Below are 19256 nucleotides of genomic sequence, written 5' to 3'. Positions count from 1 at the left end.
AACATAGGTAAAAACACTAGAGCATTGACTCGAAATTGTCAACCAATTCTGACAAAAATTTGTACCGACTTATAAGCGGGTCAATGGCAAATTCCTACAAAATAACCTTAAAATATACAACCGACTTATAGGCGAGTATATACGGTAAACAAAATTCCTGCTTTCATAACTTTTATCATCGTCTACATAATCAGTCTACAAAATATGTATATAATCTGTACCCATTCAAGCATTCATTAGAATACTGAATCTCCATTATAGAAGACGCCGTTACCTAGGAAATTGCATATTCTAATGCAACTGTTTTGTAATCTGCATTTTGCTTGGCTTTGAGGCTATTAAATGAGCATTAACAAGACGGAAAACATTCTATTGCGATGTCATAATGACACAAAAACATAACATCAAACGTAAAAATTTCATGCAATAAATAACAGCACTTTAACTGCAATGAATAAGAAGTTTCTTACAGTTTTAAATAGCCTAAACACCTGACTGAGGTGCCATTGATTTCACAATTTTAATATAGTCTCCCATTCTCAATATAACTTGCACCTAATTTGTTTCCTAGATGCTAAGGAGTAGAGAAAATATGTAAACATCTAATGCATTTTCATTATTTGATCCCTATAACCCCATCCTTGGTCCTTAATTAAAGGTTAGTCTACAAAGAGCAAGGTACATTAAGGCCCAAATTTCGCCACAAAATTAGGATAAATTTAAAATGTGGTTTCACTTGGTTTAATTATTATGATTATGCACTAGGGCATTGACCCTGATGATACATGTGGAAATTAGTGACGTAATATGTTCTGTGACGTCATTTTCCTTATCTCCGATTGACATGATTTACCGAAATCGCCGAAATTAGCTGTTTTTTATGCCTTTGAAACAATTTTTAAGATAGAGCACATGCAACAACCACAAAGATGTTTTGTGTACAAATTAATCATGTTGAAAGTCAATAATGAGCAAAATTTTGACTTGGTTGGTAAATGTGCAGACTGTTAAATTTAACGTTTAACCATTTCCCGCGTTCATCTATAATACAAATTTCAACGTTGATGGTGTCCATATATACAAGTTTAATGAATAAATAATATGCATATGTACAGTATATTAAATTTTATAAGACTCTACATAGTTTACATTGAAGAAGATAGTGTGTAATCAGATAATTGGAATCTTTGACACAGATATTTCCGATTCCAATTTTACTCGTTTTATGTTTGATATAGATACGCAATGATATCAACGCAATTAATGTAACACATGGAAAAGTTCAGGAAATCTCATATTCTTTTTTTATCATAGATGGTTTATTATATGAATTATCCCTCTAAATTGGTGTGCATATACTGTGGCGGCTACAATGCGTATCTAAATACATGTCTAAATATGCTTTGCCAGTCATAATATTCTAACGTACATGTAGGTTAATTATAACTTATTGGGTATGTTGCATGTGTAATTTCAAATGCTATTCTAATATGTCAGACACATCTAATGATTGTCCATCTGAATTAATAACCCACTCATGATACATAATATGTATGTTATTAAGTAAGAATTTTATTATGGCTTTGGCCTGGCTTTTTAAAAAAAAAATACACGTCTGCAACCGAATGCAATCTTTGTTTATAAAGTAAAAAGTTTAATAATATCGAAAATGAAAGCACGATAGCTTAATCGGTACCTTTATACCAGAGCATAACAGTGTGAGAGTTCGAATGCAAAATCCGGTTATATTTTCCCCGTAAAAATTGAATTAGTAGCAAGTCAAACATACAGGCTTTAAATATAATACACTTGAAAATCAATTCATTACAATATATTGTTCATTATTTACATGCTGCAGTACCTGTAGTTTTATGACATGCATGTTTAAACCTATCAAAACAATTCCTACTTCATTGATCTGTCGTTTATATTACAAAGTTGTCAAACTCATTTAGGAGAGGTTACTCCATGATATATATAGTAATGAAATATTCGCATCTACCCTGCTATAAGAGTGAATGTTGGTAGTTGATAGATGAACGATGTAGTATCTAGATATCTAAATTATTACTCATTTGTAAGCTTGAAAAAAAGTATACGCTTGTATTGTGTGTTCCAAGAGGACAAAACCTGGTGAACCCCGATCATTACATGTAAAAAAAAAATAAATAAAAAATGAATAGATAAAAAACATTTCTTAAGAAAACATTTTAGTAGAAACGAACGACTCTGACTGCATTAATGCAATCAATGTCAACAGATCTACAACTCTAATCATTTCATGCTTAAATTTTTGCAAGCATTCAGTACTACCATAAGGGGGGGGGGGGGGGGGGGGGGGGGGGTAAATCAAAATTCGCATGTAAGATTTATGGAAAAGCTACATTCTCAAAACAAAAGAATGTGTGGGCCAAATCCCCCTGTTCCTATGTCGCTGTAATAATTATTTGTTTATAGAATCGCCTTACATTTGTCGATAACTGGCGCACGTGTTCTGTGACTTAGTCTTATTTAAAAATACATGATAGCTAGTCATTGGTTACTATTTTCATCATTAAATCGTGGAACTGGTGTTGAAGTATTAGAACGCAATTTTCACACATAAGGAGAACTTTCTTTTCCTGCATTACACTTTAAACATCCCACTCACCGTCGGTCACTTAGCATTTAGTGGCATGTGCACAAAACACCTCTTAATGACTATATCCGAATCATGCGCGGATCTAGAGTGGAGGTGCGGACACCCCCTCCCCTCTGGAATTAAAGTTACATGTAATTTGTGCGCAAAGTAATGAGGACTAAACTAGAGCACAATACATGTATTATCATTTGTATCAAACTGGAACGATTGTTTGATATCCTTTTCCCAATTTACATAATTACCGGTGATTAATGTAAACATTCTAACCAAGCAGTATTCTTGGCTTTTTTCAATTTCACTAGAAATCTTTGTGGAACTAATGTAAGTTCTCAACAAAGCACAGGAATTTGGATACAGCGCGGTAATAATATATTAATTTTAGCAAAGCATGATATTTTGTAGCATTAAAGTTTGAACACTCGATATTTTCTTTGTTTACACTTCAAATAATTCAAATAGCCGACGTTATAGAAATAAAGTAAAAGTGTTCAATGTGTTGTAATCGTACACTACCATTATTTGGAGACGGTAGTGAAATGAAGAATTCAAACATAACTCTCTGAAATTTCGCTGCATTTAGATAGATGAAGTATGTCAGTCGCGTGTCATTTACTAGAAAAGAAAATAGCATATTCCCAGATCCATGGAAATCGTGCAGCATGCAGAAAGTACCCTGAATAGGTGTCTGACAAAATAAAGTGACGAAGTCCTTGTACACAACGATGGCTTCGAAAAACATGTGCCAGTCATGGTCATGGTATGATGATATCGTGGCACTTTTGCACGATGATGAATATCTAATATGAATGTAAGATCGAATGAAACTTAATTGGCTGTTTTATAATAATTTAATTATTTACATATTGTTAAGTATAATATTTTCTACAATTTTACGTTCTGTAGTAATTTTCTTGAGATCGATTAGGTGAACAACGTGAACAAGCATACGATATGTCTCCGAGTAAAACATTAATTAACCGCCGAGTTTCACCTGAAAAAAAAAACTATTTGGTAAACAATGCGCACCCCTTTCTCACGCCAAAAATCCTTGAAAAAAAGTGCATATCATATTCGACAAAATACGGTACTATGCTATACATCGACGAATTCTTCATGATATTCAAGCATAAATATGATGGTTTGATGAGGGAATCAGGAAAAAGAGGCTAGATTTGGTCATAAAATTTTCTTTTCTTTGTCTCAAATGAACAATTTGCATCTAGATTTTGAATTTTTTTTCCCGGACCCCCACCCTCTTTAAGAGGGGAAAAGCCCCTCCCGCACTCTTCCCCTCGTCGCATCGTGACTCGGCCGTCTACTTTCAGCAGTCGGACTAGTCACAAATCAGCAGGACTAGTAAATTATAGATTTTAGTAGTCATTTCACTAGTATAGTGAAAAAACTTAGTGTCAAAAACTGATTAGATCTTCCACCTTTCATTATTTTGACAATTGCTGGGAAATATAAATATCTTTGACTGACCGCATTATATATGCTGATGCACTGTCATAGTGATTGACTTTGGTACTTTTAATAGACAGTCTCTGCTTCATTCATCATTAGAAACTGGCCGAAAAGGATTTGTTGAATGATTTATTAGACAGGGAAATCAAGGTTGTTTTCATATCTCCGACTAAATCGGCATGTATCAAAAGGTAGAAGGGTTGGGGGTCAAAAATATACAATCCTCTCCCATGCGGACTTCGGACGTGGTTTGAGACAATGAATATGATTTATGATTCAAACTTTTTTCCTTTGCGTAAATACTAATGCATTGAAAGATTTCTTATATAAAGATAATTGTCAGGAGCCTGTATATTTTTTTTTTCAAATAAAGAGTGTAATTAATAGATGAAAGTGTATATGCTAAAAGATTGAATATAATACCGACAAGATTATTTTTTGTTAGGTTTTTCATGGTGTCATTGTCAACTCTTGTGTAGAACTTATCACATTGTTTGTAAATCTTATCACATCCTATAAGGTTCACATTCGTCCCAATTGTCAGGTGTTGAAATTTAAAATAAAACTTTTCAAGTTCGTTTTATAATATTTCTTTTCACATATATTCTGAATGAATTTCATGTTCTTTTTACTACATGTACAATCCAATGTAGCATTGGCTAGTGCGTGTTCCTTCGGTGAAAACATTTAGTGCGCTCGAAAAAAAAAAAAAGAACAAATGTACATATACACACAAGAATAACTTAAGGTAACCACGCGCTACGTACATACATGATACTCATTTGATTTAGATTAAAACAATGCAAATTGAATGCAAATGTAAATACAATGTTAAAATTGAATGAATATATATATATATATGGGTTGCTCTAAAATTCTTAGATACAATTACACTAATCGTCCTTCAAATCACAGCATCCGCCGCATTGAATCATCTACAATTGATTAAAACTTTCGGAAAAAATCAATTAAACTTTTCAAATAAAAATCATAGTGCACATTTGTTTAATAAAACGTTGGGCATATGGCGACATAAATTGGATTATTTTCATATTGAGTTCATGACATAGCTTTCTTGTTCATGACGTCGCATAACGTAACGTCAAAATGGTACAACGTTATCGTAAACTATACTGTATTTACATATGTATTATACATAAGTAAAGCTTTTTACGAAGACATCATAACCATTTTATGGAAGTATACACCATATGAAAGAATTTTGAGGAATATCATTTAATTTGGACGCGGGGCCAAATTTGGCCCCAAACGTACCTTGTCCTTTCACAATATTGGTACAGGCTTTCATGCTCCAACAGTAAAACTATGCACCCACTTTTTATGTTAGATGAAGATTTTTAAACATTCAGCTTTTTTTTTTCGCAACTGTATGGGAATGGTACCCATAACCATTCAAATGGCAAAAACACATGTACCATCAAAGCAGAACAAATTGGGAATTTTCAATCACATCAACAAAATGCACTTATTTTAAAACTAATGCTTATTAAGCCACATTTTAAAAAATAAAGAAGTAGTCATTGTTTACAATTGTACAAACAGGCACTATTACATTCACCTCTACTTTCTGTTTAAGGTAACTCCATACTCGCAGTTTTATCTGATACAAGTTTAAAATGTGCATTTATTTCCATTCATTAGAGTTAAAATTAACAAATTATCAAATAAAATACATAGGTCATCACACTTTTTAAGATGTGAGACATACATAATCAGAATCATATATTACCGTAAAAAAATTGCAATTTTCATCAAACAGCGTTATCAAAATCTCATAAAAACTGGTTATGACGATATAGTAGCATTCATAACAATTTCATGAAACTGTATCTTCACAAAAATATACAAAATGTATGTAAAAAATAAAGGAAATCATCGCATAATAGACTTGATAAAGAAATCAATAGAAACAGAGTTATTGCCCTTGGATTCAATATTTTGAAACGTATCATTGATTATTCATCTATAACTTAGACTTTTGAAATATTTTATTTTTAACAAGATTTTTTACAATAACTATTGAAAAAGACTCCAACAAAATTTATGTTTTTGTCATGCATAAATCTAAATAAATCATTGATTTTGCAAAATCTGATGACATCACAGGAGGGTGGAATTACTTTAAGAGGAAATGAAGAAAATAGTTAACTTGTACAACATTTCATGCTCAGCAAATTGTGAGCCTCAAATTATGATGTCATAATAGTTAGGTACTGGGTATTTTTCGGACAAAAGCTTGAGATTGTTTTTAATGCAAAACAAATGTCTACCCAGCTCCCCAAACTGAAAATGCTAAAAATGAAACCTCCTCCCCTTAATGTACTGCATGGTATGGAGGAGAAAGCATGAGCTGGAACATGAACATAGACATTATGAACTCCCATAAGAGAAGTGTTCACAAACTATTTTACACCCTCCACCCATCAGATCCACTAGAACTTTATGGATAACAATTGGATCCTCCTGTCCCTACAATATGTGTATCTACAAATGGCAATGAAGCATTTTACAAAGTTTCAAATCTATCAGATAAGCCATATAGGAGGAGAAGTGTTCACAAGCTATTTTACATCCTCCACCCCTCTTAGATCCACTATAACTTGTACAGAAGGAATGATAATGTTTTATATACTGACTTGTTGACTTGGGCTTTGTTTACAGAAGGAATGACAATGATAATGTTTTATATAGTTATACTGACTTGTTGACTGGGGCCTTGATTCCCTGTCCCTCAGAACCAAGCCCTTCTCCTTCTTTCCAGCCAAGCTTCTGAAGCATCTGATACCCCAGGTTTTCACAGGTTAGTTTGAAATCTTTGTAGTCGGACAAATCAGGTTCTCTGCCTTCTTTTAATGCCTGAATCAAATACATGCATTCCAGATTAAAAACACCTGATGGCTGAAATGTCCAAACCTCTAAATGTTATTTCTTAACTTCAGTCTCACTGTGTCATACTGGACACTGCAGACTGATGTATATTCTGAAATTAATTTTACGCAAATGTCCATGCAAGCATATGCTATCAAGATATTCTGTTGCTATAAAAGTAGAAGATTAAATAAGAGTTTTCTAGCCATACCCTGAAAGTTTCCATGAATCTTTCCAATTCATCTGGGGGCAAGAAATCACCAATAAAATGCTTTCCCTTGTTAGCCTCCGTTAGAGCTTCAGCCCAATCTGCAGAGGAATGAAAACATATTTCAAATGTTTTAAGTTAATCCATGAATTATTTTCTATCTTTTCAAAAAAGCTGGCATTTTCACAAATACATATATTTCCAATGAAACGTTAATATGTACAAGTATTTTGTAGTTCTTGGAAACTTTTGCTAATAGTGATAGATCACCGGACTGTGTAAATCTGCTCTTTGAGTTCTGAGAAAGTACCAATAAAATATAATAAAATAATGAGATTTGTTCGTTTTTGTGTCATACCCCTTGTGGCTTCCATTTCTGTTGTTCTCTGTTTGTGTTCCCAGGTTCCACCCTCTACTTCTTCGTCCGAATCATACTCGTATTTATTTTTCTTTGGTGGAGCTGAGTTGATGGCGTCTGCCACTAAAGCAGCCTCTTCCACTTTCTTTTTAGCCAGGATTAATTCGTACATCATGTTCATCTGAATAGTAAATTAGTTGGACAAAAACTGAATTTAATGATGGTCAATTTCCGAGGAGTATTGCGAGTTACTCTAAATCCCAGAAATTACAACGGAACTCTTTGCAGTGACTAAAGTTTGCCACATAGCCACATTGTCAAAGGACAATGTAAATGGATTTTTTTTGCAACAAATTTAAACACACATTCAGAGACAGAGAAATGTAGACAGTATATAATTTACTTTTATCTTATCAGCTATGCCCACATTGTATCCCCCTTACTGTACCTCTTGCTGGTGACGAATCTGTTTGATCTGTTCCTCATTCAATGTATCACTGCCTACCATTTTCCTGGCAAAGTCCTGCAATGTCACACGTGGTGGCCTTGACTGTGGAACTGATGAAAGAATTTAAATTTTTCATCATTAATGTAAGAAAAACTGATTACTGTAAAAAAAAAAATTCAATCTAATTTTGATCTTATTTTCTTTTATGTGACTTTAGCAATATTAAGCACAAAATATAATCATGCACTCTTGTATGTAAGACCCCTTTGACAATCTTTAGTCTTATCAATTATTTTTCAAGTGGCATCAATGTAATGTACTTTCACGTTTCAATTCATTTTTCCTTGTATTCAAATTTTGCAGTTTTTCAAGTTTTGTCCCATCTTTTTTGCCTGTCACATTCTAGCCACGTGTTTTTTTTTTCATTGGTGCATATAATTGAATTATTACTTGCCGCTCTATAGAATTATGGCAGATTTATATAATACATGAATTTATAGGGTTGCATGGCTTATATGACACTGGAATTTATGTCTTCCACTTGAAATACCCTTTATTGTTTTTAGATTTCTTACATCTACACTTGAATTTTAAACTCGAGGGAGGTCGGTTATCTTTCAACAAGTCTTGCATCTTTTTGAGAAATAAATCAGAATCAAAACTCTTTCTTTTCATGATACACTTGTCTGGAACTACATGTACATAATCACAAGGTCAAAGATCATGAATGAAATGTAAGGTTGTACCATATGCAAATTTAGAAATTCCTACCTTAAATAGTTCAGGTGATACACATGTATTGAATAGTTAAGATTTTTAAATAGAAGGTCAAACTCCAAGGTCAAGGTCGAAGGTTTTGGTACCAAAAAAATCTCTTCCCTCGACAATAGTCTGGGAGGCATAAGAAAAAACTTCAATCCACACAACTTTGGAACATTTGCGTTTCAATATGATTTAGCATAGCTCTCTTGAAAAGAATTGTTTAAATTAATTCCCTGTATATTCCCATATAAAACTTCGACCTCCTATTGTGCCCCCAACCTACCCACTGGGCTCCTGTATTAAACAACTTGGAATTTGAATTACCTAAAGATACTTCATATTAGTATGACTTATCATGGCCCTGCTGTTGTTGAGATGATGATTTTCAAAGATTTTTCCTATTATTCCTATGTAAAACTTTGATACCCTCTTGTGGCCTCACCCTACCCCTGGGCATCATATTGTTCACATAATTAATATTACACATGTAATATTATAACAATCCATCACAAGTATTCCTACGGGATAAAGAAATCTCACTCAATGGGTTGAAATATTTCTAATAGTGTCAACACAAAATCAGCTGCCATATTTATCACCTGGACAACAGTTTGTTTACTGGCGAGTGCAAAGCAATATACCCACATTTCTTAGACAGGCGATAGAGGGGCAAAAAGTAATTATCATCCATTCCCCCTACACCTAAAAATTTCAAACATTTTCTTTTTTTAGTGTGTATTTTGCCCTCCAGTTTACCATTGGTGCCCACTGCCTGGGGTACTCCCGCCGGTGCAACTGACGGTGGCTGATCATCCTGAGGACCCCATCTACTTCTCTTCTTCTTCTTCATTTTGGATCCTGAAGCGCATTTCCCTAAATTAATTTGTAGAGAAAGGTTATGGATACATTCTGCAAACAAAATTTGGGTTAACCCACTAAACTAAGCAGCTACTGTAAAACATGTTTATAATGAATTCATGTTTACAACGAAATTATTTTTATTCCTTGTAGTTTTAAAACATACCAATAAATTGTTGGATAAAATGAATTACGTTTATAATGAATCAAAACTGTTCATCCCCAGCACTTAGTTATAGGCGTGTAATACTGTAGACAGGAAGATATTAAAGGAAAGAAAGAAAGTCGGCCATTATGAAGCATTATTTCTCTTTCATTGTTCAATAAATTCTCCATTTGTATTTGCAATATTTATGTCAAATATAGATTTATATACTTATTTTCTTTATTTCTCTAAGACTTGCTATTAATTTACACCTGAAAAAGTGCAGCATTGAATACCTTGCTCTAAGTATTTTTGGTTTTAAGTCATCAGACTTTTCATAAAACAGGTTCCTATATTTAAGTAGTATTCATTTATACACAGTCTCCCGACATCAGACATAAGCAATGGGAAGGGTAAAGATCTGTTCTTAGCAACAACTGTCATATTGTAAATTCAATTTAGCAAAATTATTTCTTTCGAAGAAATCATTTGTAAATGATCTCCCAGAAAGGCCAAAGTAACCATATCTTAAAAACCCCTTTGGATGGTGTACTATTGAGAAAAAATATTAAGCTTAACATAATGCAACAACCACCATGTTTGTCAAAATAAAAAACAATTCATATATATGTAATACAGTGAATATCCTGAGTAACTGGCCTCTTTTAAAAATCAGCCAATTTTCAAAATCCTAGCAAAAGTCTTACACAGAAATTCTCATAATACCAGCCACCTCTTAAAAAGCATAAACTGACCCAAACAAATTTATATCACATAATATGCCCCAAAATTACATTCATTCCTTTAATATAGTTAAATGCGCAAAGATTAAAGTTCTTATCTTTGTTCATTGAAATATACATGTAAATACAGAAAAATACAAATCACTTGCACCATGCAATGATTCACTCATCAACTACTAACAAAGTGTCAAACTCTAAAGACAGCCATCTTAGTTTTGTATATTTAGGCCTATTCATCAAAATTTATAACTTAGTTATTGAAGGTGAAGTTTGATACAAACTTCATAACAGGAAATATGTGTAGGCTATGCATGTAATGCATATTTCGCTGCCCTTTCATAATTGACTCTGAAGTCGCTCCGACAGAGATTGAGAAAATATGGGAAATTGTTTGACGTCACACAAAACAAGTATTCAAATATCAGAAAATGCAATAATTTGCGGCTTTTAATTTTATGAAAGTTTTTAAGTACATCAAACCTTACCCTTGTATGGAACATTGTCGCAAATATTAAATCTGACACAGTAAAATATATACCGTAAGCAAGTAACTACAGTAATCGCATTCCACAAGTCAATGTTGTGAGTCATCAGACAAAATGTGACACAGAGGCAGATCAAGCAATCCCCCCTCCCCAATAAGAAATGCATTTCAAAATTTACAGGGGGAAATCTAAAAATAATTTGAATAATGATATCTTTCTTTTAAGCTATCATTCAAATGTATGATTTTTACAAAAGTAAGGCTAAAAATAAAAATATGTTGTTTCCCTTGCCCGGCTGGGTCTAAAAAAAAAAAGGGCCCGTGTCAATTTTTTTTTTACCCCAAAACCGTGTGGGTTTTTTTTTAAATTTCCGGAACAAACATCTGTTTCTACTAACTCAAGAATAAATGTTTTGGTTTTGTTTTCAATGTTTTCTTTGAAAAGATGTAATGTTTCTATGTAGGTATTTGTAAAGTAAACCAACATATTGCATCCACTGAGTGCATTCACACTAACATGTCCAAGAATATGAATTATAAATGCTAGCAGACATGTCAATCCAGTGACCAACATAAAAACAAGCTCAACCAATACATGGCATATTCTTCTTCTGATGTATAGTATTGAAAATGACTATCGGTGCTCTGCGCTGCTTTTTCATAACTGTTTCCAACAAAAATTTTCAACCAAAAAAACCCCCACCTGCCTGCCTGGTCTGTTTCAAAAGTCAGACCCGGGGGAGGGGAAACAAACATTCTTTTGAATATGGCCTAATTTGCATGCAAGTAGATTGCACGTCTTGCTTAACATCGAGAAAACAATCTGTGTATCAAACAGAAGTCATGTATTGTACACTTTGACTTCTTATTTCATAGAAAGCTTACAACTGTGCTGTGCAGTGTGAATTAAAAAGTAATTCCAAATGCTGTTGTCGGGGGTTGGGGTGGGGGGTTTATCCGATACCAAACCATATTAAGCAAAATAAATTACAAATATCCTAGTTTGTATTTAATCAATCAAAGACTAGAATACAATAAGAATTAAATAACTCATGAATACATGGTAATTTATGAATTTTGTGTATATCCTGTTTTAAATTTGAGATACACACATAACTAAAATAATTCATACATATCCACATGTGTGTATACATATTTCCTTCAATGTGAGTTCAGAAAATTTAAAATTATATTAGGACAAGTAAATTTCCAAGTCCATCTGTCCGTACGTGATGGACAGGTACAAAATAAAGTTAATCCTCAAGACAGACAGAATCCAATTTCATAAGCTTTTCAAAAAGTGGTCTTTGACCATTAGGGCTAAGCATTGGAAGAAATCGTGATCTACGAAGATGGTAAAATCAGATTTTTATGAACAGTGCTAATAATTGTACATTTTCCTCTCCTATAATTGAAGCTGTACTTCTTTATGGCAATGATTCTTAAATTGGTAGAACATGCACAATCACTTTGTCATTATGATTATCACACAAATAAGAAAAGTTTGATTGTGGCTTGTATCCTTATGATATCTCATATTTGAAAAAAAAAATTAGTAATAGAAAAGTAAAATAGACAAATCTATCTTTTCAACCTCCCTTCTACTATTTTGTTAGATAGACATCTAAGTATATTTAGAAAATAAGTTAAGAATTTCTCATATTGAAATGAACATTCATGAAGCAAGATACAATTGTTATCAATAAAAAAAATACCCTTAGATTAAACAAACAAAAATATACATTGTATAAGCTAAAAACCCATACCATCCACATCCTCTGAATCAGCTTCATTGCCATCTGGAACCTGCCCCCTCAGTTCTAACACTTTATACTTGAAATATCTGTGTGCCTGACTCGATTCGTCATACAAAAACCTGAACAAATAATGTTTCAATTATTTTCAAACAGTGAACTTTATCGTAGCTCAAGGTCTCAACATTGTTCTGTCATTTCGTGCAAAATATGAGCGAGATGTTAAGGAGTAAAGAAAATATTCAAAGATGTAATGCATTTTCAGTTTATGAGCCATAAAGCCCCACTCTAGAACCACTAACCCTGGGATTTTGAATTCTACAAATTCTGTAAAAACCTTCATGTTCATTAAAACTTATATGCACCCAGGTATGTGCTACACGTTTAGAGCTCAAGATAAATGGAAGAGTTTTAAAATGCATTTCCAAAAGGTGATATCCTTCAACAGGGTATGATCCTCTAGTCCATGAGCACGGGTTTCACAATTTTGGTAGAGTTCTCCATGGTCCAATCACAGGTATCTGAATTTTAATCAATAAATAGAAGGGGAAAACTATACATATGAATACACTTATAAATAGAGATTTTTTTCTTTTTCTATTTACAGTAAAATATATCTCGAAGTCTGAGGGACCTCGAAAAAACTTCGAGATATAAGGGGGTTCGAGATATCCAAATCAATCTTGAATATTTTTCTTTGGAAGGAGGATATTTGATGTATAGTAAGGGATTTGCATTATAAACAACAACCCCATTGCCGTTTCTTATAGTTTAATACAAGTTGATAAATTAATATTGTGGAATTTCAAAGACAAACATTTCGGGGTTTTTTAAAATATATATAAACATCCAATTGAATTCACAATGTGTTTTAAAATTAAAATTATCGTGCCTGTATGCTTACTTTAAGTTTACTGATGTCCCGGCTCAACTGGGATGTAGTTATTGCATTGTAATGAAAGAACTTATCATGTAAGAAACAAAAAAGATGGATTAAAAAAAACAACTTTTAAATGTTTATTAAATAATTTTTCGTGTTTTCTCTGTACTAGTTTTAATGATGAAGCGTGTATTATCAAATGCATTATCGTTATTAAGAGCATTACCTTCAAGCATACTTCGACGATTTTGTGCGTTTATCTAACCCACATGTTAATGATAGAGCTTGTGTCATTCAAAACACCATCCCTGGAATCGGGTGTGTTAGTTTATAATTGGCAGTGAACTTTAGCCATAATGTTGGAAGGCGTCACTAATCACCCAAGCTGTTGAACCATTTATTGCGACCTGGCTCTACTCGGAAAAGGCAAGCGTGGTTTAGCGGTCATAAATTATAATTGATGTAGCCGCGGGTGTGAATGTGTGACTTAACGATGCCAGGTATGGTAAGCAGAGCGGAAAATTGACTGCACTTCGAGATAAACCAGAATTTAGGGTATGGGACCTTGAAAATACTTCAACATAAGCGGAGTATTCGAGATTACCATCTTCGAAATATCAGACATTTTTAAAATCATTTATATAGGGAAAACAGCCGGGACCAGTGGTCAACTTCGACTCAAGCATTGATTAAAATTCAGATACCTGTGCCCCAAGTTAGGAGGTTTTCAGAGTTGATGGAAATTTTTACCACTGAAAGGGGCAATATTCATTTTCTTTAAAAGGGCAAAGGTACAGTCCCTGAAACGTTCTACTTTACCATTTTTCCGTTCGTTCAGCGTGCGTTCAGCGTGCGCTCTCCGTTCAGTTTTGCGTTCAGCGTGCGCTCACCGTTTGTTCACTGTTCACAAAGCGTTCAGCGTGCGCTCACCGTTCATTCATCGTTCAGTTTTTTCATTGTCATTCGGAACACCAAAGTGAAAGAACCAATGTTGATAGCAAGGAGAAAATGAAAATTGGGCGTGTGCGTAAGAGTGGAAGGATACTTTCTTACTATATCAGAAATTTAATTTTGAAGTACAAAATGTCAGGATTATTCACTGTGAATGCCAAAAGGTTCATTTGAGCTTGTCGTTATGAATTTAAGTACAAAAAATAAGGCAGTTTCAGGTAACGAAAACCTCTCCCTTGTGTTCATGATTTAGCATCTACAAGTTCGGGCACAAATTATTATAATTATTTTGCATAGCTTGACAAGAGTTTTAAACAAGTCCCCCCCCCCACCCCCACTTTGAAAAATAAAAACAAACAAACGATGCTACATAATGTACATTGTACCGTATGTACGTGTCAGAATGTCAAACTGATATAGCTATTTTTACGCCTATATTTATGAAAGACATTGTCATTACTACTCTTGCCAAATTTGAAACTTTTGTAACATTTGTCCTTAATGCAAAGATGTAATTGTTTATCTGGTACGTTTCTGCATTAGCCTTTAAACATTCTACGGGTAGTTCAGTATAATAAACAGTTTTATCTACATCAAATATATACAAATATTGCACGATCTAACTGCAATCTATGGTCAATAATAAAAATAGAAAGTTTTGTACTGATTATTTCCTGGGGTCGATGTAGCTGTGACAAATGAATGACACAAAATGTAAGTAGGAATATTTAATACTGTTAGGAGTGTTGAGGTGTTGACACAGGGTATACTGTCCATATTGTTTGTTTACTGCATCTATCTTGACTCCTTTCAGGGGTGTTTGTTAATTACAGGTATCCCAAACCATAAAGTTTGAAGCCATACATGAACATCTGTTAATTCTGGATGTCACTACACATGTAGACTATAGTGTTTTCCTTTTCACATGCATTGTTTATATATTATACCCATGCATTAAATGTATCTGTACATGTAATGGTATACACATCGTACATACGAAATTTGCTTTTGTTTGTGTATGACTGTTGCGTGTATTAATGTACAATTTGCGATAATTTCATACATGTATACTCGGTACTTGTACAAAAATATATTACATTGAATACATCCAGAACTGTAAAATATGCTGTATCATGATTCCGGTTCATTTAATGTTTTTTATTAATTGATGAAATATACATGTACATGTATTTTATTACTTGATTATGAAATAAGTAAAATCCCAGGGAAAAATCCGAAACATTCCGAGTATAAATAGATCATTTTGCGTTCAGCGTTCGTTCAGCGTTCACTTTGCGTTCGTTCACCGTTCGCTTACCGTGCATTCACCGTTCGCTCACTGTTCAAGTGAGAAAGAAGAACATTTTAGGGACTGTACCTATTACTGGTAGTAGAAAGAACCTTGATAAATCCCTCCTCTGACCATTACCTACTGCATATGAAGGGTCTTCAATAATTACTGCAGATATCACATCAAAAAACAAGTCAGAATGACACAAAAAGAAGGACACAGAGATCACTGTATAGGTCTCCAACAATTTGGATGGGGGATCTAAAAAAATTAAATCTTAGCGGACCAACAGACAGAAATACAAACAATAAGTGTCCATTTTAACAGTAAATGAAAATGACTGCTGACCGACTCACCAGAAAACAGGGTTGTCCTTGTAATCTTCCAGGGCCTGCTTTTCTTTGTCAGGAGAACACTGGGCAAAGAAAGCTGCCATCTGCTCCACCAGTACCACTGTGTCAGGATCCTCTGGGGGAGAAACTAGAAGCAGCCTATCAGTATCGAAAGCTCCCGTGGCCAACAGCTATCTGACCAAAATTCCACAACTAACTTGAGAGAGTTTCTTTCCCAATTTCTAAGATTTGTGCCCAATGTGCTCCAAATCATTCTGGACTTTAATCATTCATGGGGATATTTTGTCAAGGTCAGTATTGTAAATTAAGATGTACCAATTTCTTCAATTGATTTCCTTTCGTTAGTAAATTCATTTCATTAATTACATTGTATTTCAGTTTCCTACTTGTATCCTAAAATTTTTAATGTCTAATTTAGAGTTATGTGGACATATAAGGCCTGAAATGGGTTTTTTCTATACACCACGGTATTCAAACCCTATAAAGTGATGTCTGTCCTGAGATTTTCTGAGAAAACACGCATCTGTTTACCTGTTCTGAGTTCTTCATCTGTGTCATCAAACACTGAAGGTCTTTTCCTATCCAATCTGCTACCACTTGCTCTCATCTGCATAGCAACATGTCTGTAACCAAAATGAATATTTTAATAATTATCTACAATGTATATGAAATAATCAAAATGTGTTAAATAGATGCAAATCAACCACTCCTTTCTTTTACCAAAATTCATAATATGTGCAAATGCCGTAGTCTGATAATTGCCAAATTTAACAGTAATACAGTATTTGGATTTTATGCAGTCTCAGAATTTTTTAACCATCTCTGATGAAATGTATTGATTCATAAATGCAAACTTATAACATAAAAATGTCCCATGACATGAAAAATTACTTTATTTTTCGATTTTACTAATATCAAGTTAAAAAGTTATTATTATTGTAAATCTTACATTAAAAACATCACAGAATGCAAGTTTGGACAAACAAAATTTCAGTGTACAGCAATCAAATCTATGGCATAAATATGTTTGTCAAAGCCGGCGCTCAATGCAACTGTGTGAAAAAGAGCCATTTTATGTAATACCAAAGTAGTGGGAAAACCTCATCTATCAATCTAATTAAAATCAGATCCTAGAATCCTAGAATATGCTCACAATCGCTACAAAAGGATCTGACATAACCCCATAGGGGTGTCATGTTTGCATGACCTTTCGCTTGGAATATTCATGAGAACTATCAGCCAGTCAGATTGCGCCATACAATGATGGCTATTTAGGCGGTTTCTGACAATTTGTAAACAAATTGCTGTAATCTCTCTCCCACAAAGTTTATTCCACACTGTAAAATTGTATATTCTCGCATAACGAATTTTAAACTTTCGCAATAATGTCTAATCTATTCCGTTCATACAAACAACAAAACGTACGATATGAAATACACCCAAATTAAATTGTGAATTCTGATTTATGTATGAATAGGGATGGGTAAGATTTGAATAGTTTTCAAGATGGTTTACTTAAATAACGCATATAACGCCAGTCGACGTAAACCGTGCATTGTGACGTCGCATCTAGCTGCGATGTTTTCTTCCAAACCAAACAATCACAGCCATTTTCCTTGAATTGTGAACACCGACGATTTCAAAGCCGACGCGCTGATTGGCTGACATAAAGTTTATCTGAACATGACCCCTAATCGGATTATGTCAGATCTACAGGTGACTCTCGATGGCTCGAACTTCGGTCTCTCGAAGTGAAATCATGGTCCCGACTTTTTTCTCTATATAACAAAGCAAATTTACTATCAATCTCTCAAAGTTCTCGATCTCTCGAAGTGCAGTTGGGTCCCGTAAAACACATTTCATTGTTTTTCACTCTTGATCTCTCGAAGTGGTGGTAGCGTATACCCACCGTTACCCAAGCGTGTAATAATTTCCGCTTGGGCCTTACCTGGATTTTGTTGAATGCAGGAGGGGTAATTAGTAGTTAAAACATCGCCTGTGCTTCTTTCTAGAGGTGACACACTTGAGTATATAATTGGCTAATTGGTCAGTTTACACCTTGCACTGGGGTTTTGTGTCATGATGATTAAAATTATATATAATCTGACTATGAATAAAATCTATACTTTGTTTTGACTTGAAAACAAGAGAGAGTAAGTTTAATACATTAATCTAGAGATGTACAGACTGTTAAAATTTCTCGAGTTTGTTCTTTGTGTAAATTACTCTAAAACATCGTTTTATTCATTCGTTAGAATTTTTGCTTTGGTAAAGCGACATAACATTGTGCTCTGTTTAGTTTGCAATAGTAAGGCGTCATTGGAACTTGGTTTTGTATGCCAATCTAAGCATGATTAAAGAGCAAAGAAATACATAAACTTTGAAATGTTTTATTATTGCAAAATCAAGTTTTTTATTTTGATATCAAAGTACCTGACGAATATGAAGGAAAACATGTCAAAACGATATCATATGATCTTGTTGGTATACATTTCCGGTTACTGTAAAATCTGAACCATACTGGCGGACCTTCAATTTCCGAATTTTGATCTCTCGATTTCTCGAAGTTCTATCAAGGTCCCTTGAACTTCGAGTTATCTCGAGTCACTTGTACTTACGCAGAGTATAACGGCGCGGATCTAAGAAGTCTTATTTTAATTAGATTGCCTCATCTACATGATGTCACAATTGAATTCAAAATCTAGGATATTTAGTCAAAATGAGAACTCAATTGCATTGCACAACATACATTTAATTCTAAAAATATGCCTGACATTTTGGTAGGAAAAGAGAGTTCTTATCACATATGATATAGCAATTTCCTACACTCCAAATAGATTTATTTCAATGTGGCTTTGAAGTAACAAGAAAATGGTGTAAACAGCTGAAGACTCACGGAGACTTTTGGTCCCTTTCTAACTTGATATCATCATCAGCAGCAAGTTTAACTGCAACAGTGAAATCAAATATTTAGTATAAAAGGTCCAGGTGAACTCATCAAAATATTTCTTGTATTCAATTCAGAGT

At 33.8% G+C, this 19256-nt stretch overlaps 1 protein-coding gene across 4 annotated transcripts in view; it reads right to left on the bottom strand.

Moving 5' to 3' along the window:
- Nucleotides 1-19256, bottom strand: part of LOC125649696 (bromodomain-containing protein 4-like) — a 28222-nt gene that overhangs the window by 3686 nt on the left and 5280 nt on the right. For all 4 annotated transcript variants that reach the window (XM_048877399.2, XM_048877400.2, XM_048877401.2 and 1 more), the window contains exons 4-12: nucleotides 19126-19177; nucleotides 16761-16852; nucleotides 16233-16356; nucleotides 12767-12876; nucleotides 9527-9643; nucleotides 8009-8118; nucleotides 7561-7741; nucleotides 7206-7303; nucleotides 6828-6982 (exon numbers count right to left, since the gene is read on the bottom strand). In XM_048877399.2, coding sequence (XP_048733356.2) covers nucleotides 6828-6982; nucleotides 7206-7303; nucleotides 7561-7741; nucleotides 8009-8118; nucleotides 9527-9643; nucleotides 12767-12876; nucleotides 16233-16356; nucleotides 16761-16852; nucleotides 19126-19177 — 1039 coding nt within the window. The remainder of the gene's footprint in view (nucleotides 1-6827; nucleotides 6983-7205; nucleotides 7304-7560; nucleotides 7742-8008; nucleotides 8119-9526; nucleotides 9644-12766; nucleotides 12877-16232; nucleotides 16357-16760; nucleotides 16853-19125; nucleotides 19178-19256) is intronic.

This window comes from Ostrea edulis, chromosome 5 (genome assembly GCF_947568905.1).
Source record: "Ostrea edulis chromosome 5, xbOstEdul1.1, whole genome shotgun sequence".
NCBI lineage: Eukaryota > Metazoa > Mollusca > Bivalvia > Ostreida > Ostreidae > Ostrea > Ostrea edulis.
This window is presented reverse-complemented; position numbering and strand designations above follow the sequence as displayed.